Below are 23,144 nucleotides of genomic sequence, written 5' to 3' on the forward strand. Positions count from 1 at the left end.
CACCTGAAACAGAGTTTAACTTCTAAGTCCTTTCATCATCCTCGTGGAAGACTTTACAGTTGACTGACCCTAGCCATAGAAACCGTGGTCATTCTCTTTAGCTCGTCGCCAGGCACGAATTGCTGGAGCATAGAGAGCGAGCCGGCTGGTGGACGAGATTACATCTCTCCTAAAGTGGCAAGACTTACAAACTCACAGAAGAGTCCAGTGCACGCAACGTTCAGATGCTGCCAAGAGTGCCATACATCATTGTAAGCTAAAACAGATGGATCCCACAAGTGATGCATTTGCATGGAGTCAAGTTGAGTGCTGCCAGAATAAATCTTAATTCACTATTTTACTGCTTCGTCTAAACATGTCCGTCTTAATCTTCCAAAGGGTCAGAGACATGTGGAGGATAAGAACCAAATTGCCTTTATTTCTTCTGTTGCCAAATATCCAGAATCTAGGCTACATTATGAGTTATTTAGTCTGCCAAGTAACTCATAATAGTGGATGGAAAACTATGTCCTGCAAACTATATCTTCATTATTCACCTCAATTTACTTTATTTTGTTTACATTTGTGTATCAAAGTGTACAAACCAATGAGGTTACTTCACAACATAAAAAAGCCAGATTTATGATAAATAAAAAAGTACATTCCACATTAAATCCAGCGCATCAAATAGCTAATAAAACAGTCTGCTTTGACCAATTTACTGATTCAGGCTAAAGTAAATCAAATCTATTCATACAATAATAATTACATATTTCTACAGGTAGTTAAAAAAAAGAAGGCTTTTAAAATATGCGGTTTATATTATTATAATCTCAGTTAACATAGAAATAAAATCTTGTGTAATTGGGCAGCTGCTGGATGAAGCTCTGGGTCCAAAAGTGATCAAGAAATGCTAGAACCAGGAGCTCCACCCTCTCTCTTTACAAGTTACGGGCCGAATGTCCGCTCCCATCCACAATTCTAAAGACGCAAACACCTGACAAATCGTGATTTGTCCAAATAACTAGCGACGAAAAAACCTCAACATCAGAACTATTGCTGCTCGTTATCTCACGCATACCACAGATTCTGTGGTGCCTGTTATGTTTACGTAGATCTGTCCACGAGACATTGATATTGTTATAACAGTAAAGCTATAATTGCAACCAGTACACATCCCAACCAGTAGATGGCAGTGTTCTTTGTGTGGGCGGTGGAGGAGCTCGAGATTATTATTTCTTGCCTGCAGAGACCGCAGTCTCTCCCACAGAAGGCACAGGAGCCCATGTGCTGCATCACATCGGAGTTGTAAGACCTCACTGCTTTACGCCCTTTAAGATATGGCAGAGGGAAATATTGTATTGATAAATATTGCATTGATAACAAGAGAGACAGTCTACGCATGAGTGATTGTCCGCTGTGATAGTAAAAGGTACTTACTTGGTTCATAGTAGTCGTACACCTGAACCACAGCATCTTGCACATGTGACACTTTGAAGTCTCTTATCATTGGGATTCTGATGCACACCTGTGTTGCGGTCAACTGAAAATAAAAGTCATGAATTAGCTACACAATCAATAGATGAATAGCTACACACAATCTACACAATCAATAGATGACACAAATGAAACTTCCAACATACAGCAAATACAATGTGTATTTTCCCAATTTCACCTGTGAAACAGCAATGCTATTGTATCTAAACATGAGACGTACAATATGTAAAGTCAACTTACTGAATCTAAATAGAGGTTAACTTTCCCAGGAGAAGCCTCAACTTTTCTGACCAGGTCGCCCGTGGCAACAGCCTGTGGCGCAAGGGTGAAGCCACTCAGCACACCCACATCTACCAGCACCATACCTGTCTGAGCTATCTTCTGGCTCTCCAGAAGCCTAACACAGAACAGAATCGTGATTAAATGAACAAATACATGATTATATGAGCATATTTCTGTCTGCTCACAGACATTTATCAACACAAAACTGTCTAGATAAATGTAAAATAGTGGCACAAAATACGAACATGTCTTGATGCCTGCAACAGACAAAGAATGGTTGAAAACATCTCCATAGAGATGGACACTTACCTGGTGCATATGGATAACATGATGTGGTCCAGGTCATCCTCATCATCTAACACTTCAACGTCCAGAGAGAAACCTTCATGGACTGTGTCATCTTGGCTCCTCTCAGACAGCACTCTGTCCTCTATGTTGTAGAACACATTCATCTGAATGACAGGAGAGGTGATAAAAGTCAGCGTATATCTGAGTTACATTGAAATTACTATAGTTATATCTTCTAAGCATAGTACTGTTTAACTTGTTATGAGCAACTACAATACCACAATAAACAAAAGAGCTAGTCAGAGACAGAATAAATAAATACATTTAGAGGGAATCTGTAACAAGAGGTTGAGAGGGGGGTATGTAACAAGATGTTTAGGGGGGGTCTGGAGCAAGATGTTTAGTGGGGGTCTGTAACAAGATGTTTAGGGGGGTCAGTAACAAGATGCTTAGGCGGGGTCTGTAACAAGATGTTTAGGGGGGGTCTGTAACAAGATGTTTAGGGGGGTCAGTAACCAGATGCTTAGGCGGGGGCTGTAACAAGATGTTTAGGGGGGTCTGTAACAAGATGCTTAGGGGGGGTCAGTAACCAGATGCTTAGGGGGGTCTGTAACAAGATGTTTAGGGGGGGTCTGTAACAAGATGCTTAGGGGGGGTCTGTAACTAGATGCTTAGGCGGGGTCTGTAACAAGATGTTTAGGGGGGTCTGTAACTAGATGCTTAGGGGGGGTCTGTAACTAGATGCTTAGGGGGGTCTATAACAAGATGTTTAGGGGGGCCTGAAACAAGATGCTTAGGGGGGGTCTGTAACAAGATGTTTAGGGGGGTCTGTAACAAGATGCTTAGGGGGGTCTGTAACTAGATGCTTAGGGGGGGTCTGTAACTAGATGCTTAGGGGGGGTCTGTAACTAGATGCTTAGGGGGGTCTGTAACTAGATGCTTAGGGGGGTCTGTAACTAGATGCTTGGGGGGGTCTGTAACTAGATGCTTAGGGGGGGTCTGTAACTAGATGCTTAGGGGGTCTGTAACTAGATGCTTAGGGGGGTCTGTAACTAGATGCTTAGGGGGGGTCTGTAACTAGATGCTTAGGGGGGTCTGTAACTAGATGCTTAGGGGGGTCTGTAACTAGATGCTTAGGGGGGTCTGTAACTAGATGCTTAGGGGGGTCTGTAACTAGATGCTTAGGGGGGTCTGTAACTAGATGTTTAGGGGGGTCTGTAACTAGATGCTTAGGGGGGCCTGAAACAAGATGTTTGGGGGGGGTCTGTAACAAGATGTTTAGGGGGTCTATAACTAGATGTTTCGGGGGGTCTAAAACATGATGTTTCGGGGGGCCTGAAACAAGATGTTTAGGTTGGGTCTATAACAAGATGTTTAGGTTGGGTCTAAAACAAGATGTTTCGGTTGGGTCTAAAACATGATGTTTCGGTTGGGTCTAAAACAAGATGTTTAGGTTGGGTCTAAAACAAGATGTTTAGGTTGGGTCTAAAACAAGATGTTTAGGTTGGGTCTAAAACAAGATGTTTAGGTTGGGTCTAAAACAAGATGTTTGGAGGAGTCTATAACAAGATGTTTGGAGGGAGTCTATAACAAGATGTTTGGGGGGGGTCTGTAACTAGATGCTTAGGGGGGGTCTGTAACAAGGTGTTTAGGGGGGGGGTCGGTAACTAGATGCTTAGGGGGGTCTATAACAAGATGTTTCGGGGGGGTCTATAACAAGATGCTTGGGGGGGTCTGTAACTAGATGTTTAGGGGGTCTATAACAAAATGTTTAGGGGGTCTATAACAAGATGTTTAGGTTGGGTCTATAACAAGATGTTTAGGTTGGGTCTATAACAAGATGTTTAGGTTGGGTCTATAACAAGATGTTTAGGGGGGGTCTAAAACAAGATGTTTAGGTTGGGTCTATAACAAGATGTTTAGGGGGGGTCTAAAACAAGATGTTTAGGTTGGGTCTATAACAAGATGTTTAGGGGGGGTCTAAAACAAGATGTTTAGGTTGGGTCTATAACAAGATGTTTAGGTTGGGTCTAAAACAAGATGTTTAGGTTGGGTCTAAAACAAGATGTTTAGGTTGGGTCTATAACAAGATGTTTAGGTTGGGTCTATAACAAGATGTTTAGGTTGGGTCTATAACAAGATGTTTAGGGGGGTCTATAACAAGATGTTTAGGGGGGTCTATAACAAGATGTTTAGGGGGGGTCTATAACAAGATGTTTAGGGGGTCTATAACAATATGTTTAGGGGGTCTATAACAATATGTTTAGGGGGGTCTATAACAATATGTTTAGGGGGTCTATAACAATATGTTTAGGGGGGTCTATAACAATATGTTTAGGGGGTCTATAACAATATGTTTAGGGGGGTCTATAACAAGATGTTTAGGGGGTCTATAACAATATGTTTAGGGGGTCTATAACAATATGTTTAGGGGGTCTATAACAATATGTTTAGGGGGGTCTATAACAATATGTTTAGGGGGTCTATAACAATATGTTTAGGTGGTCTATAACAATATGTTTAGGGGGTCTATAACATGATGTTTCGGGGGGTCTATAACATGATGTTTCGGGGGGGTCTATAACATGATGTTTCGGGGGGGTCTATAACATGATGTTTCGGGGGGTCTATAACATGATGTTTAGGGGGTCTATAACAAGATGTTTAGGGGGTCTATAACAAGATGTTTAGGGGGGTCTATATCAAGATGTTTAGGGGGTCTATAACAAGATGTTTAGGGGGTCTATAACAACATGTTTAGGGGGTCTATAACAAGATGTTTAGGGGGTCTATAACAAGATGTTTAGGGGGTCTATAACAAGATGTTTAGGGGGTCTATAACTAGATGTTTAGGGGGTCTATAACTAGATGTTTAGGGGGGTCTATAACTAGATGTTTAGGGGGGTCTATAACAAGATGTTTAGGGGGTCTATAACAAGATGTTTAGGGGTCTATAACAAGATGTTTAGGGGGTCTATAACAAGATGTTTAGGGGGTCTTTAACTAGATGTTTAGGGGGGTCTATAACTAGATGTTTAGGGGGTCTATAACAAGATGTTTAGGCGGTCTATAACTAGATGTTTAGGGGGTCTATAACAAGATGTTTAGGGGGTCTATAACAAGATGTTTAGGGGGTCTATAACAAGATGTTTAGGGGGTCTATAACTAGATGTTTCGGGGGGGTCTATAACTAGATGTTTAGGGGGATCTATAACAAGATGTTTAGAAGGGGTCTTTAACAGAGGACTAAATTAAAGGCAGTTGGAAGCAGGACCTTCCATATCCTCTCTGTGATACCATCGGAGCCGATTTAACATGGACCAGACGGTATGTGTTCCAGATGGTAATTGCCGTATTAATGTGGTCAATTACCACGTTTTTGTGTTGACCCGTCTCAACACAGGGTTCACGCTGCATTGTGGCGGGCAGATCTATGGTTCACAGCTGTTGCCTTCATTCACACTGGACATGGTTCCGAGATTGCATGGAAAGCTAGTGAGGAGACAACCATTGTAATGTATGGCCATTAAATCTGAAGTGTAGTAGTCATTGTAGGCCCCCTCCATTGCCTGAATGAGCATACCTATACATCCCAAACAGGGGAACTAGGACCCCTGAGGTTACTTGGTCTATCCACAGGGGGTACTTGAGAACTCATGAAACCATAGGCCTACTGGGAAAATTCAAAACATACTTCAAATCAAATCAAATGTTATTGGTCACATACACATGGTTAGCAGATTTGAATGCGAGTGTAGTGAAATGCTTGCAGGGGTATACCAGGTAGAGCAAAATTCAGTTGGTGGTATAGTAACCAAAAAAGGTTGGGAACCACTGTTCTGACATAGTTATGTCATCACATATCATAAACGGCAAGCACAAATAGAAAATGGGGTTTATAGCAATTACTTTAGACATCCAGTGATAAATAACTGGCAATACCTGAAATAAAGCGAATCCTCTTCCCTCCATAAATACATTGATGAGTAAATCTTGTTCAGCATCTACCTGGAAAAATACAAAACCTCTATTAATACTGTACTGCCTGTAAACTATACATTATGGTGAGTGTTTGCTTGTGTATGCTGTTAGATGATCGTTGAAATATCATATATCATGAAACAGACAAAGACTACTATGCCCAAATGTTTTACCTCTTTGCTCTGGTGTACCAGGTAGTTGGTGGAGTTGATGTGGAAGTGGGACACTGTAGGTGAGACTGAGGTGGACACTTCGACCCCCAGCTCAATGGCATGTGCCCCACTAAAGGTAGCGTAGACAGACAAGGCTTGTAGGGCTACCACTGTGTCCTAAGAGAGGAAAGGGTCAAAGGTGGTATCATTTTGGAAATCCACCCATCAGGGATAAATCTCTCTTATTGAAAAGGTAACTTTAAGACAGAGGGTCATGCAGAAACAGTGGCATGAAGATAGAGAGACTAGAGAGGATCTTCTACAGTATGTGAAGTTAGGGTCTACCTGTGTGCTCCCGTATGCCCCCAGGTAGTTCCTCTGCTGGCTCAGCCACTTCATGAGGGAGATGGCCTCCACCACACTAGCCCGCTTGTACAGCGCCAGCAACACGTAGGCAGCCATCTCTATCTCTGCTGAGCGCGGCTGCCATGAGTCAGACACCTCGGCACTGGACGACCGCCAGGTCTGGACCCCATCTGGAGGGGACAGCAACAGACACCAGGTAAAACAGGGTCTCGCAGGTAGATGGGCTGATGTCATCGATATTTACACATTATGTACATTATCATAAGACCAATGTCGATGGTTGAGACCATACTGTTCCTCAACTGACCATACTGTTCCTCAACTGATCACTCAAAAACAATATTGATTGTCAACATTTTGTCATGGGCTATCACAGGCTAGTATCCATCTTCTCTCTGTGGCACATATTGACAACCTGTAAATAACCATAGCTAATTCAAATGCAAATTACCTCTAATATCAGCTCTCCTCTTGAGCTCATCCAGGGCTGTGCCTGCGGTGAGACTGTTAGCCAGAGACAGGGCGTATGCCGCCAGACACAGGCTGTAGTTACTGGACACCCCGCTAGCCACTTCGCCCTCCAGATAGCTCCTGGTCAGGGACACGTTTCCGGGGAACATGTTCTACACACAGACAAGAATAAAGGATGGCATGAGACAGGGACACATCAAGACAGACAAGATGGTGGCCCAAGGCCATCATTAAGTTTGCAGACAACACAACAGTGGTAGGCCTGATCACCGACAATGATGAGACAGCCTATAGAGAGGAGGTCAGAGACCTGGCAGTGTGGTGCCAAGAAAACAACCGCTCTCTCAATGTGAGCAAGACAAAGGAGCTGATTGTGGACTATAGGAAAAAGCGGGCCGAACAGGCCCCCATTAACATTGACGGGGCTGTAGTGGAGCGGGTTGAGAGTTTCAAGTTCCTTGGTGTCCACATCACCAACAAACTATCATGGTCCAAACACACCAAGACAGTTGTGAAGAGGGAACGACAACAACTTTTCCCCCTCAGGAGACTGAAAAGATTTGGCATGGGTCCCCAGATCCTCAAAAGTTCTACAGCTGCACAATCGAGAGCATCCTGACCGGTTGCATAACCGCCTGGTATGACAACTGCTCGGCATCTGACTGGAAGGCACTGCAGAGGTTAGTGCGTACGGCCCAGTACGTCACTGGGGCCAAGCTTCCTGACATCCAAAGACTCCAGTCACCCAAGTCATAGACTTTTCTCTCTGATCCTGCATGGCAAGCAGAACCGGAGCGCAAGGTCTAGGGCTAAAAGGCTCCTTAACAGCTTCTACCCCCAAGCCATGAGACTGCTGAACAACTAAACTAATCAAATGGCCACCCGGACTATTTACATTGAACCCCCCTCCCCCTTTGTTTTTACACTGCTTCTACTCGCTGTTTATTATCTATGAATATTCACTTGACAAATTACCTCGATTAACCTGTACATTTTCTCGGTACCCCCTGTATATTGCCTCGTTATTGTTATGTAAATGTATTGTGTTAATTTTTGATTGATTTGAGTTTTTTTACTTTAGTTTATTTAGTAAACGTTTTCCTAACTCTATTTCTTGAACTGCATTGTTGGTTAAGGGTTTGTAAGTAAGCATTTCACGGTAAGGTCAAATGGATACCACATTTTTATTTGAAGGCTGAGACTCCTCAAATGTTTAGATTGTCAACCTTCTTCTGCTTACACTTGGTTCTAAAGACTTTGGAGAGTATCAAACTCACTCAACTTGCCACCACACACACTGTGCTTTCATCATTTCTTTGTAAATCTCAAACTCTTGGTTCTCCTCACCACATAGGCCTGGTCCTCCAGCAGTGTCACCAGTACATAGGAGGTGAGAGAGACGGGTCCATCCAGGCCTCCCTGCAGCTCAGTGTGAATGACCCTGCCCATCTCAATGAACTCTCCCTGGGATCCCTGCTGCTGGACCAGCCAGGCCATGGCCCTGGAGAGAACACTCTGGTCAATCTGCATGAAGGACCGGGCCTGCAGGAAACACCTCAGGACAAACGCTGTCAGCCTGGACCAGGGAGAGAAGAGTTTGAGAACAGATACACTTTCAAATGAATGCCTTAAGTCTGAACCACAGCTATGATATTCACATGACTATATAATGACTTACCAGGTACTACCAGAAGTGTCGCTGGCTCCAAAGGCACTGAAGGATCCATCATCTCTCTGGAAAGATAGCTCTCTCTGATATCCTGAACAGGAATGACAGAACATACTACATATGAACATAACTCTTCGGAAGAGACAACATTATACTAAAATCATACAGAGTTATAGACCATGGATTAAATTATACTGAGTATCATACTGAAATATAGGGCATGGATTAAATCATACTGAGTATCATACTGAACTAAAGGGCATGGATTAAATAATACTGAACTATAGGGCATGGATTAAATCATCCTGAGTATCATACTGAACTATAGGGCATGGATTAAATCATCCTGAGTATCATACTGAAATATAGGGCATGGATTAAATCATACTGAGTATCATACTGAACTAAAGGGCATGGATTAAATCATACTGAGTATCATACTGAACTAAAGGGCATGGATTAAATAATACTGAACTATAGGGCATGGATTAAATCATCCTGAGTATCATACTGAACTATAGGGCATGGATTAAATCATCCTGAGTATCATACTGAACAATAGGGCATGAATTAAATCATCCTGAGTATCATACTGAACTATAGGGCATGGATTAAATCATACTGAGTATCATACTGAACTATAGGGCATGGATTAAATCATCCTGAGTATCATACTGAACTATAGGGCATGGATTAAATCATCCTGAGTATCATACTGAACTATAGGGCATGGTTTAAATCATCCCGAGTATCATACTGAACCATAGGGCATGGATTAAATCATCCCGAGTATCATACTGAACTATAGGGCATGGTTTAAATCATCCCGAGTATCATACTGAACTATAGGGCATGGATTAAATCATACTGAACTATAGGGCATGGATTAAATCATCCTGAGTATCATACTGAACTATAGGGCATGGATTAAATCATACTGACTATAGCTTACATCCTGAGTATCATACTGAACTATAGGGCATGGATTAAATCATACTGAGTATCATACTGAACTATAGGGCATGGATTAAATCATACTGAGTATCATACTGAACTATAGGGCATGGATTAAATCATACTGAGTATCATACTGAACTATAGGGCATGGATTAAATCATACTGAGTATCATACTGAACTATAGGGCATGGATTAAATCATACTGAGTATCATACTGAACTATAGGGCATGGATTAAATCATACTGAGTATCATACTGAACTATAGGGCATGGATTAAATCATCCTGAGTATCATACTGAACTATAGGGCATGGATTAAATCATCCTGAGTATCATACTGAACTATAGGGCATGGATTAAATCATCCTGAGTATCATACTGAACTATAGGGCATGGATTAAATCATCCTGAGTATCATACTGAACTATAGGGCATGGATTAAATCATCCTGAGTATCATACTGAACTATAGGGCATGGATTAAATCATACTGAACTATAGGCATGGATTAAATCATACTGAGTATCATACTGAACTATGGGCATGGATTAAATCATACTGAACTATAGGGCATGGATTAAATCATACTGAGTATCATACTGAACTATAGGGCATGGATTAAATCATCCTGAGTATCATACTGAACTATAGGGCATGGATTAAATCATACTGAGTGTCATACTGAACTATAGGGCATGGATTAAATCATACTGAGTGTCATACTGAACTATAGGGCATGGATTAAATCATCCTGAGTATCATACTGAACTATAGGGCATGGATTAAATCATACTGAGTATCATACTGAACTATAGGGCATGGATTAAATCATACTGAGTATCATACTGAACTATAGGGCATGGATTAAATCATCCTGAGTATCATACTGAACTATAGGGCATGGATTAAATCATACTGAGTATCATACTGAACTATAGGGCATGGATTAAATCATCCTGAGTATCATACTGAACTATAGGGCATGGATTAAATCATACTGAGTATCATACTGAACTATAGGGCATGGATTAAATCATCCTGAGTATCATACTGAACTATAGGGCATGGATTAAATCATACTGAGTATCATACTGAACTATAGGGCATGGATTAAATCATCCTGAGTATCATACTGAACTATAGGGCATGGATTAAATCATACTGAACTATAGGCATGGATTAAATCATACTGAGTATCATACTGAACTATAGGGCATGGATTAAATCATACTGAACTATAGGCATGGATTAAATCATCCTGAGTATCATACTGAACTATAGGGCATGGATTAAATCATCCTGAGTATCATACTGAACTATAGGCATGGATTAAATCATCCTGAGTATCATACTGAACTATAGGGCATGGATTAAATCATCCTGCGTATCATACTGAACTATAGGGCATGGATTAAATCATACTGAGTATCATACTGAACTATAGGGCATGGATTAAATCATACTGAGTATCATACTGAACTATAGGCATGGATTAAATCATTCTGAGTATCATACTGAACTATAGGGCATGGATTAAATCATACTGAGTATCATACTGAACTATAGGGCATGGATTAAATCATCCTGAGTATCATACTGAACTATAGGCATGGATTAAATCATTCTGAGTATCATACTGAACTATAGGGCATGGATTAAATCATCCTGAGTATCATACTGAACTATAGGGCATGGATTAAATCATTCTGAGTATCATACTGAACTATAGGGCATGGATTAAATCATACTGAGTATCATACTGAACTATAGGGCATGGATTAAATCATCCTGAGTATCATACTGAACTATAGGGCATGGATTCAGTGTGTGTGAAAGTTCACCTTCCATCATGTATGACAGAGCCTTGCTGCGTATCTCCTCGTATGGCTGGCTGGATTTCGCCAAGCGCTGCAGGACATAGACGTTGGGAGCGAAGTTGATCATGTTTTGCTCTCCACAGCCGTGAGGCATCTTAACCAGCAAGCCCAGCCCGGTGATGGACAGGCCCAAGATATCACCTGTCACACCACACCCCACAAACAAGAAGGGAAGGGAGGAACCATTTAGACGTTATACAACCCAAACATTGTGGTGGTAATACAGAAGGATTGGGTTCGATTTCACCAGAGGACATTTCAGACCAAGCACCCTGAACCGAGAAAAGGTAAATGTGCGAGCAGAAAGAGAGAGAGAGATGGACAGATTAAAGAGAGGGAGGAAAAAGGTGTGAATGCAGAGAAGAATATGGCAGAGATGAAGAGACAGAAAAGCCCTTGGTGTTTAGAAAAAAGGAAGAATCCCTGTACAGTAAACACCAAATGCAAAAAGATTCTAGGTTAGCATTCTACCACGACAAATACCCAACATCTCTGGACCTGATTGATCATCATAAACAACCCAGCAGCTGCTCCGAGTCGGCTTGCCACAAATATTGTTTTGATAGCCCTCATTTCTGTTTCCATCATCTAACACCCAACATGGTAAATGACAGCTCTTTACTGGACTACCACGTGCCTGCTTCATGCCCAGCGTCTAAACACAAAATGAAACATGGGCGTATGCTGCGGTTGAGGTCACAACATAAACAGAGCTATGTTGGTGATAACAAAAGATGGCTGGTATACAGTAGGGCAGGGTACATACCAACCACTGCCACGTGAGCCCGCTCGCTGCCTGGCACCACATCTGGAGGGAAGGAGAAGTGGAGCTGTCTGGACAGGTTACGGTTGGTCAGAACCACCTCCAGAAACACGGTCTCTGAGAAGGACTGTTCTTTACCCTCAGGCTAAGAGAACACACAGACATTGATTACGGGAGGAGTACCCATTGGAAATATACACAGAGTATACCAAACATCAGGAACACCTTCCTAATATTGAGTTGCACCCCCCTTTTGCCCTCAGAACAGCCTCAATTCATTGGGGCATGGACTCTACAAGGTGTCAAAAGAGTTCCACAGGGATGCTGGTCCATGTTTCCTACAGTTGTGTCAAGTTGGCTGGATGTCCTTTGGGTGATGGACCATTCTAAATGCACACGGGAAACTGTTGAGCGTGGAAAAACCAAGCAGCATTGCAGTTCTTGCCACAAACTGGTGGGCCTGGCACCTACTACCATACTCTCTTCAAAGGTACTTCAATCTTTTGTCTTGCCCATTCACCCTCTGAATGGCACACATCCACAATCCATGTCTCAATTGTCTCAAGGCTTAAAGATCTTTCTTTAACCTGTCTCCTCCCCTTCATCTACACTGATTGAAGTGGATTTAACAAGTGACATCAATAAGGGATCATAGACTGACCAGGTGAATCTGGGTGAAAGCTATGTCATGGAAAGAGGAGTTAATGTTTTGTATACTCACTGTAGTGTTAGTGATTTACTGGGGTGTTCTGAGGAGAGAGGGGTACTGAAAGGTGTGCATCAAAAGACAGAGATACAGTTCATCATTTTACAGTCACCAAGGATCCATTTTATAAGTTAGAAGACTCAGTTATTCAGCCCCATTGTACCTTCACAAGCACTTTACGAACAATCTTCTTTGTGGCCTGTCCAGTCATTGCTTTCACAGACATCAATATCTCTCCAAAAACCAGAGGCCTGATGGGAAAGAGAGCGGTGGCGCCGCCCTGGCTCCCCACAGTCACTCTACGTGCGTTCACCATAGAAACAAGGTCTCGGTCTGCCAGAACAAACTCAAAGCGAGAGCTCTCAGCAACCACCACTATGACCTGTGGAGAACAACAGGAATGGGAAAACAATTGAAGAATGGGAAAACAATTGAGGATGGATCACTTACATCCAGGAAGCTGTTTGATGTGGGAGATACAAAGAGAATGGGAAGAAGGTAATTATTTCTAAGACGTTTTCACAAGTGTTTAACAACTTGTTTTTTTTGTTCACTGTTCGAGAGTCACACAAACTGTTCTTTGAAGAAATCACCCTACATGGTGAGATTGTTAAGACCATAAACATGTGAGAAGAGGTAAAAACCTCCTGGCCTTTTCAACCAAGACCACTGACCTCCGTGTCCTCTTCTAGATGGTTGAAGAGGTTGACCTCGAGGACAAGCTGCTCTCCTCTGGTGATGCATTCTGGGACATCGAGAGACAGGGAGAAATCCGTGGACACTATTAGCTGTGGGAGACAACCAATACTCAAGAGTATCCTCAAAAATCTAATTCTAGAATATCTGAACATTGCACTGACATTAAATGAAACATACCATCTTTATCAACCATGTATTTATGTCACACAGCCATACATGTAACCTATTGGTTAGAGAGGCCAGCCAGCAACCAGAGGGGTTAAAAGTGGAAGTCAAATCTTGGTTGGACCTTGGGTGCAATTGGCCAATAAAGTTATATTAATCTTAATAAACTACTAGTTAGCTGCCCAGACTAGGTAACGGTGGTGGTAGTGGATATGTCTTAACATACCTTCTGTGGTTTAAAGGTGAGGCCCAAGCCCAGGTTATCTGACATAACAAATGCCATAGCTCTCCAGGAGGTGATGCTGTCTGGGACAGCCACATGGAAACTAGTTGTTGTTGACTCACTGATACAGACAGGAAGGAATAGAATATTTCAACATTCCCTTCAAATAACCTTGACCGTTTTCAATAGTGGTGAATGTAGACTGTATCCTCAAGTGTATTCACGCCTAAGCCTTGTTTATGTGCTTCTCCTAAAGCTCACCTGATGTTCATGTCCAGCCACAGCCAGGTCTTAGAGAAGTCCTGTCCCATGGAGGGCCTCCACTCCGGCTGATCCTTTCTCATGAGAGCCTCCGCCTCATGATCTGATGGATACACAACATAGTTCTGGTGACCGATCTAAGCCTCCGTCACAGAGCCTGTACCACTGTGAATGTAGATGTAGTATTTTATTTATGTAGTACGCCACAGCTCCACAAGAGGGACCCCTTGATTTCATATTCAATTCAGACACAAAGATCTCCCAATGTGTGTGTTTGTTTATGCGTTTTGTTTAAAATGTTCATTTATACAAACACTATGGAGTGTGTAATTGTTTTCATACCCATTTCAGTCTCCTGATAATCTTCAGTTTTATGTAAACTGGCATCTGTTAATACCACAAGGTTGCAAGCCTAAGATTTGAAAAGCAAAAAGCAAATGTTCATGACAACATTGTACACAAAACACTGGAGGCCTATTAGGCCTGTGTATACAAACAGAAAGGCTTGGCATACTTTATATGGAATTTCATCTGCATTGTGTTCAAAGTTTAATATTAACACAATAGTAATACAACACTTGTTCCAAAGCCAAAATGATACAGTATGATAACAGGCGCCTCCGTGCGTATGGCCCAGAAGTGGGTCAGGTTGCTCATGATGTAACATGACATTGGATAACTGGGTTGATTTACAGTGAGGTGAGGCTTGGGGTTATTCCAGGCTCAGTGTCAATACCGTGAAAACGGAGAGCGGGCTGTCCTTCCCTCCAGTTATTCCACTATGGTGAAGGGTTATGTCCTCCTTGAGGTAGTCAGTCATCTCCACCAGCACCTGAGAACAGCACAACACTAGAGTTACCACAACCTCTTAGATAAAACAGCCTTCCACAGCAATACAACTAGCTACATTACAGCCAGTTTGTCAGTTCTGGGGGAGACTGAAGTTCACCACGTCTCCACTGAGCCTGACTGCTGAGCTGATTCCCAAAACTGTTACAGTCACAAGATGAACCACTTGAGGGTTATTCCAGGCTCAGTAAAATCTTTTGAGATGGATCATTATGATTGCAACTATTGTAATCGAAGGGAAAGCCCAAAGAGAAATACAATTATCACTGACATTATCTGAAACCTCCTTTATGTCTGATTGAACTGTTCAGTGCTTCACAGAAGTATCAATTTCAAATCAAATTATATTGTATTCACAGATTAAATCTCAGATACGGGTGCTTTCCAGACAATAGAGACAATAAAGCATGGTAAATCCTAAGCGTTGTTTACAGTAGGCTGTATTTCATGTGTCAGGGATTATATAGATGCACAGTACAGTTCGGTAGTGTTGTGTTCCTTACCTTCTCCTCTGTGATGTCACCATCAGAGTCAGAGTCCTTGCCCTCCATGGCCACCACCATGATTCCGACCAGAGAGCCAGGTTCAATCACAAGGACAGTGAGGGACACCTCTTCACCTGGCATCACCTTCTCATGGCTCCAGCTCAGATATACCTGGAGAAACATGTACATACAGTATAAGCAAGTAAAATATGCCAGACCTAGTCTGTACACTTAACAATGTTAGCATTCCGTATGTATTTCATGGCTTCTAACAGAGTTGCTAAAATCACCATTGAGGCTCTGTAGCATCATCAGTAAGGTTCAGACTGATTTATCTAGTGAATAAGTTAGTTACTTCATTTTGTAGGACTCCATGGGGCTTGATGAAGACGTGCATGGCGTCATTGATGATCTCTCCATCTGGTAGGACACAGAACACAGTGACGCAGGCCTCTGGTGACCAGGATACTGCAGGGGTCAGAGAGAAGGAGGGAGAGGTTGCTGTCCTAGCAGCCACCACCTGACCCCTGGACGTCACCTGAAAGTCAATGACACAAGAGGTCAAAGCAGAGGTCAACCTAAAGAGCACTGAGGAATCACTATACTTCTCTACAATCTCACCAACCAAGAGAAATACCTACCAGATAGTGAAGCTCAGTGAGTTGGAAAGTGCTCTCTACAGATATAGGAAGAGGTTTTCCAATCTGGAACATAAAATGCAAAAAAGTATTATTTTCATCAACTGTATACCATAGGTCAGGGGTACTCAACTCTTACCCTACAAGGTCCGGAGCCTGCTGGTTTTCTGTTCTACCTGATCATTAATTGCACCCACCTGGTGTCCCAGGTCTAAATCAGTCCCTGATTAGAGAGCAACAATGAAAAAATGCTGAGGAACTGGCTTTGAGGTTGATGGATTCTGTTAAAATGTAACATGTTTCAAGTTAAACTATAGCCCAGAAGATGGATAGCTAAACAAAGAGAGGACCATGGACATTCAACAGGGGAAAGGAGGAAAACTCACTGAGGTCATAAAATGTATAGCTGGGGAGGTGACGCCTACAAGGGAAGAGTATACGATGCGGTGTGAGCTTTCTAAATGTATGCACTCAGCTGATGGCATCCTTGGTATTAAACACTTGAAACTTCTCTTGAGCTTTTGGCCTCAATTCCTTATTGCAAAAAGGTTACAATAGTATTTTTCTTTTTAACAAGGTCCAGAGCTGAGTTTGAGGGCCTTGGGTTAAGGTTAGACTCATTTAGAGTTGCAGTCAAGTTTTGGTGATCTTTTTATTTCATTTATTTAACCAGGAAGGGCTCATTGAGATTTAAAATCTCTTTTTCAAGAGCGTCCTGGCCAAAATAGGCAGCACCAAGTCATTACCAAAATGTAAAATGGATGCTAGTATGTCACCTGTGGTGGAGAGTGGAGGCGTTGGATCTGGATGTATGATCCACTGGGAGAGGAGTGGTTACTATTGTAGAGCTCCAGGCTCTCCTCACTGCCCATGAACATGGCCTGCAGAGAACAAAGACCCAAACTCATGTCTTGTAGTGTCACGTCACAGACAAAAGGCGCACACACAATTTACTCGGTTCTGGGTCCCGAGATTATAGCTCTTGTGGTGCTCATGTTCATACAATCATCAAAGAATGGTGATTTGGGATTGTGTTGGATTAGGTTCATCTTGACCTACTACAGAGCTCTTCAACCCTGTTCCTGGAGATCTACCCTCCTGTAGGTTTTCAATCCAACCCCAGTTGTAACTAACCTGATTCAGCTTATCAACAAGCTAATTATAACAAATCAGGTGTGCTAGATTAGGGTTGGAGTGAAAACCTACAGGACCGTAGCTCTCCAGGAACAGGGTTGGAAAGCCCTGACCTATACTACTGAGAGGAAAATCTGTGGTTCCATACTAGGTCAAGTATACCTTCGGTTGTGTATTTCTTGTATAGCTTCACTGCTTACCCTCACTTGACAACTGAGTCTTGATTAATATCCGTTCAGCTGAATTTCTGAAAGTGAGTTTCGTTGCGTATTGGGATTCCTGTGGTATAGAGAGTAGCTCCTTGAAACGTGTCTAATCACCTGAATGAAAAGCATCTCTACTTGTTTGTGTAACTGGAACTCAATGTGTACGATCCCATCCTCAGGCACTGATAGAGTCAAGCGTCTATAGCTTTTTATGTCCTCCTTCTTGTCTTGTGGTGAATCGGAGATGGTTTCTCCCTGGTTCTGTCCGATGGGCTTAGATGTTCTGTGACCGATGTCAATGAACACAGAGTTCATCCGATCTTCTGGAGTTAGAGGGTCGTTGTCGTACCTGGATATTTTCAGCTGAGGGATACAGGAAGGTGAAGTCTGTGATTCATACAGTATTATTAGAACAGTGAACTAGTGGTACCAAAGGTAGAGGTATGTATTACTCCAAGCCAATAGATATTTACCACTCACATGTGATGAAAAGTTTAAAGATGGCTTCAGAACATGTGGGAAATTGTAGAATTCAAGGTGGTATGTATTCTCCATAACGTGCACCACCACAGTCTTATTGGTTTTGAGTCCTTTAGGATAAAAGACAATGAAACAGGTAACTACCAAAATAAAGGAAACACCAACATAAAGTTTATTTTAAAAGGGTGTTGAGCCACCACGAGCCAGAACAGCTTCAATGTGCCTTGGCATAGATTCTACAAATATCTGGAACTCTATTAGAGGGATACGACACCATTCTTCCATGAGAAAATCAATCATTTGGTGTTTTGTTGCTGCTGTCGTGGAATACGCTGCTTTAAAATCTCCCTAGAAGTGCTCAATTGGGTTGAGATCTGGTAACAGACGGCTCTGGCATATGGTTTACACTGTTTTCATGCTCATCAAACCATTCAGTGACCACTCGTGCCCTGCGGATGGGGGCATTGCCATGGTAGTCAAAATAATGGGCAACTGGGCCTTTTATACATGAGCATGATGGGGTGTTAATTGCTTAGGAATTGCTCAGGAACCACACCTGTGTGGAAGCACCTACTTTCAATATACGTTGTATCCCTCATTTACTAAAATGTTTACTTTATTTAGGTAGTTACCTGTATCTGTGAACAATCCAGCTATATTAAATTAATTTAAATATGCGTCAAACTGTTACTTCAAGTTTAGCTAATTTCTCAAAACACGTGATATACAGATGTAGGATCTTAATTTAAGCCAGTTCGCTACAGCAGGAAAAATAATCCTTCAGCAATAAGAAATGTGAATCATTATGTGGATTATAATTAATGGACATTTTTGTAGGGGTTGATACATTTTTCATAAGGGAAAATCAAGTGAAATGTGAAAGTGGAAATTAAACTTCAGAAGCCTTTTTAAACCTCAAATACACTACAAGTTTTGAATTTCCTGCATTGTAGGAAAGTTCTCCTGCAACAGGGTGATCAAATTAAGATCATACATCGGTACCTCACCTGTGGACATCTCTGTAACACAAGCTGTAATATAAAGGCTTCCATTGGTGTGGTGCTGAGAATTACTCAGATATGTTGCCCTGTGCTGGCGTACAGGAAGATCATCTTGGCTGATGAGAAACTGGGTCGACCCATGAATCTGAAAGAGATCGTCAGATAGACGATGTGTATGACATTCTGGCACCATTGTCACGCAGGTACACCTGTAACATATATCCATTTTGGATCAAACAGTGACTGAATCCTGGCTCAAACTGGATTTAGCTAGCATGGTTTGCTGTTACTGGTTTCACTTCATAAACTTAGCATGACAGTCTTACATCTTTAGTTGTATTATGGACAATGGTTGGACGGCCAGAGTTGAACAAAGCAGACACCAGAGTAACTGTGACAGACAGTGTTCCCTGGACTGGCTGTCCATTGGTGTGTCTGGAAAGAAATATAATGTATGTGAACCAATAGAATTTACATATTGAAAGTACATTTTTCTAGCACCTTTAATATCGATTTGCTTGTTTTTTTTAAAAGCCTGACTCACTGAGCAGTCACAGTCCCTGAGAGGTCGTCCACCATGACAATCTCTTGGGCCGTCTTTACCTGCACATCAAAGTGGGGCGGCTCTAGAACAACAGCCACAAAGAGAGGTTGAATAGATAATAGTCTGATATGTCAACTATCGGAAACATTTCAATGAACCCGACCCCCATCCAACCTTTCATTCCTTTAGCCAACCCTTAACTAGGCTGTTTCCAATCATTAGCTATGGCAACATAGATAGGATAATCTTACCATAGTAATCCACTACGAACTGCTCCTCTGTGGTCAACTCCTACAGAGAAACAAAAACCAATGTCAATGGGGTGAAACTAGATCAGATCTTCATCACAGATATGAGAAACAGAATACATTTGTGGTGGAATACAGTAGGATGACAATGCAGAATGACAGTATGGTGAATCATACATCCACCATGGTCTCGATGGTCCATATGCCGAGAGGAGTGGTCTGAGACAAGTGGAATTCTTTGGACACAACGCCCAGGTAACTGTTCAGGGACGGCCACCCTTGGATGAGGTTCCCTTTGGGATCCTGGATTACAGGGCAGGTAGCACAAAGGGACAGTCAAACTGTTTAGAACACAATACAGGCTGGAAATCTATTCATCACCCTGGGTTTTGTTTCGAAGTTCTCACACTTCTCACACAGAATATTCAGACCCACCCTTATTGAGACATACACACGGCCCTTGTGTGGCTTGCCGTCTGGTTGGACGGACAGGACTCTCATTTTGACCGTGTCTCCTGGTCTATAGTTGTGTTTATCAGTCTGGATGATGGTGGAGAAAGTCCTGGGGTTGAAGCGTAGAGTGGTTGTGTTGATGAATACCATTCGGTCTCTTTGGTATCCCCTCACAAGCAGTTTAAAGGAATACCTCTGATCAACAGAGCTCTCAGGAAACTAAAAAAGAAAAAGTATATTACTTAATTGAGTTGATCTTATATCTATAACCAAAATGAATGCCATGCTTGGTCTAACTGGTCAAATGTGTATACTTTTTGTACCATCAATGGTTCTTCAACCACCCCTGACCAGCCCAGATATTACCTCAATAGACAATAAATACAGATTTAAAAAATACTCACTGGAGGAAGATCTAGAACTCCAGTCACACCTTCGGAAAAAAAACAGCAGCAATGTTTAAGTTGCTTAATAACAAAAAGTAAGTTTAACATCTTCCCAAGTTAAGTTGCAGTAAGAGTAATATAAGTCAATGTCACCTCCTGTAAATGTGCTCTCTGCCTGGACCAGGCTGGTGTTGCCATTGGTCAGCTCTGCTGTGACCCTGACTGGATCGTTAGTGAGGATGGTGACAGCCAGGGAGGAAGGGGTCCCAGGACGCAACACACTGGGAGCTGAGATCAAGTATGTAGCACTCATACTGGGAAAGAGAGAGAGGAAATAGAATTCGGATCTTTTTCCACTAATTGGTCTTTTGACTAATCACATCAGATCTTTTTCAGAGCTAATCTGATTGGTCAAAATACCAATTACTGAAACAAATATTAGAATTGGTCAGCCTGTGTAAAGCCTAAGAGTGTTCAAGCAATCAATAAAATGCCCCCCCAAAAAAGATGGCAATTTAAACTAGTCGAACATGCTTCTTGGCTCCTATGAGTTATGACTATCAGACATGAGTACTTCTAATAATAAACAGATTACCTGACAGAGAAGACCCAGTCATCTTTAGAAGTTCAATTTAAAGATATGGCAAAATATATCAAATTAATCACAGAAATATCTAATTATCATCAACTTAAATTGAAGGTGAATTACCTGGAGGAGACCTGAGCAGAAGTAGAAACGACAGCCAGTGCCACACAAACTCCCAGGAGCCAAATCCTCTCCATGTCTTCTTGACTGTACTCAGGGCCAGACTGAAAGCAACACCAGTCCGTATTGCTCTAACCAACTCCTCACCCGTTCCGTACCTGTACAAACCACACCCAGTGTGGAGCCCAAGCGGCCACAGCCCTGCCCTTATCCAGCCCCACACACGGACAGCCATATCAGGTTCATCCCTGTGCCATGCTGTGGGGGGCTGAAGAGGATCATGTGGGGATTGACACTACATCTCGGCCCAGAGGGACTATATTCAGTAGCTGAGATGATACCACGTATGAACTAAATCCATCTTTTTCAATACCACCAACTTGGAACAAAAGTTAGTTTGGAGCAAAACAACTTCCAAGCCAAGAGCTATATGAGTAATATTCAGTGTTCTAAGGTTTTCATCATTCATTCAAGTACAGTTGATGTCTGAAGTTAACATACACCTTAGCCAAATACATTTAAACTCAGTTTTTCACAATTCCTGACATTTAAGCCTAGTAAAAATTCTCCTCCTGACAGAGCTGGTGTAACTGAGTCAGGTTTGTAGGCCTCTTTGCTCGTACACACTTTTTCAGTTCTGCCCACAAATATTCTATAGAATTGAGGTCAGGGCTTTGTGATGGCCACTCCAACACCTTGACTTTGTTGTCCTTAAGCCATTTTGCCACAACTTTGGAAGTATGCTGGGTGTCATTGCCCACTTGGAAGACCCATTTGCGACTAAGCTTTAACTTCCTGACTGATGTCTTGAGATGTTGCTTCAATATATCCACATCATTTTCTTTCCTGATGATGCCATCTATTTTGTGAAGTGCACCAGTCCCTCCAGCAGCAAAGCACCCCAACAACATGATGCTGCCACCCCCGTGCTTCACGTTTGGGATGGTGTTCTTCGACTTGCAAGCCTCCCCCTTTTTCCTCCAAACATAACTATGGTCATTATGGCGAAACAATTCCATTTTTGTTTCATCAGGCCAGAGGACATTTCTCAAAAAAGTAAGATCTTTGTCCCCATGTGCAGTTGAAAACCGTAGTCTGGCTTTTTTATGGCGGTTTTGGAGCAGCGGCTTCTTCCTTGCTGAGCAGCCTTTCAGGTTATGTCGATACAGGACTCGTTTTACTGTGGATATAGATACTTTTGTACATGTTTCCCCCAGCATCTTTACAAGGTCCTTTTGCTGGTGTTCTGTGATTGATTTGCACTTTTCACACCAAAGTACATTCATCTCTAGGAGACAGAACATGTCTCCTTCCTGAGCGGTATGACGACTGCGTTGTCCCATGGTGTTTATACATGCGTACTATTGTTTGTACAGATGAACGTGGTACCTTCAGGCGTTTGGAACCAGACTTCTGGAGGTCTACAATTTCTTTTGATTTTCCTATGATGTCAAGCAAAGAGGCACTGAGTTTGAAGGTAGGCCTTGAAATACATCCACAGCTACACCTCCAATTGACTCAAATTATGTCAATTAGCCTATCAGAAGCTTCTGAAGCCATGACATAAACAGCTTGGAAAATTCCAGAAAATTAACGGCACAGTCAACTTAGTGTATGTACATTTCTGACCCACTGGAATTGTGATACAGTTAATTATAAGTGAAATAATCTGTCTGTA

General features: G+C 42.2%; 1 protein-coding gene across 1 annotated transcript; it reads right to left on the reverse strand.

The window, feature by feature from the left end:
• Positions 1-393: 393 nt before the first annotated feature.
• LOC106573945 (CD109 antigen) lies at positions 394-22,043 on the reverse strand. The gene is made up of 33 exons (XM_014149455.2): positions 21,470-22,043; positions 20,914-21,074; positions 20,779-20,807; positions 20,357-20,593; positions 20,099-20,224; positions 19,925-19,964; positions 19,674-19,755; positions 19,456-19,564; positions 19,136-19,274; positions 18,129-18,238; positions 17,763-18,011; positions 17,085-17,189; positions 16,312-16,374; positions 16,026-16,208; positions 15,689-15,841; positions 15,073-15,168; positions 14,679-14,748; positions 14,337-14,439; positions 14,079-14,196; positions 13,663-13,776; positions 13,152-13,370; positions 12,286-12,427; positions 11,484-11,660; positions 8,695-8,776; positions 8,364-8,592; positions 6,997-7,168; positions 6,525-6,715; positions 6,201-6,356; positions 5,989-6,054; positions 2,068-2,210; positions 1,717-1,873; positions 1,420-1,522; positions 394-1,310 (listed from the first exon to the last, which is right to left on the reverse strand). The coding sequence occupies exons 1-33, from the start codon at positions 21,541-21,543 to the stop codon at positions 1,120-1,122; spliced, it is 4,389 nt and encodes a 1,462-aa protein (XP_014004930.1). The 5' UTR covers positions 21,544-22,043; the 3' UTR covers positions 394-1,119.
• Positions 22,044-23,144: the final 1,101 nt, after the last annotated feature.

This window comes from Salmo salar, chromosome ssa01 (genome assembly GCF_905237065.1).
Source record: "Salmo salar chromosome ssa01, Ssal_v3.1, whole genome shotgun sequence".
Taxonomy (NCBI): Eukaryota; Metazoa; Chordata; class Actinopteri; order Salmoniformes; family Salmonidae; genus Salmo; species Salmo salar.

What these genes read in the sequence shown, in the direction of transcription:
- LOC106573945 (XM_014149455.2), bottom strand. Translation starts at nt 21,543, where the DNA reads ATGGAGAGGATTTGGCTCCTGGGAGTTTGTGTGGCACTGGCTGTCGTT. An exon ending in TCTGCTCAGGTCTCCTCCAG is followed by an intron (nt 21,075 to 21,469) that starts GTAATTCACCTT and finishes TCTCTTTCCCAG; the next exon opens with TATGAGTGCTACATACTTGA. An exon ending in TCAGGGACTGTGACTGCTCA is followed by an intron (nt 19,565 to 19,673) that starts GTGAGTCAGGCT and finishes ATTTCTTTCCAG; the next exon opens with ACACACCAATGGACAGCCAG.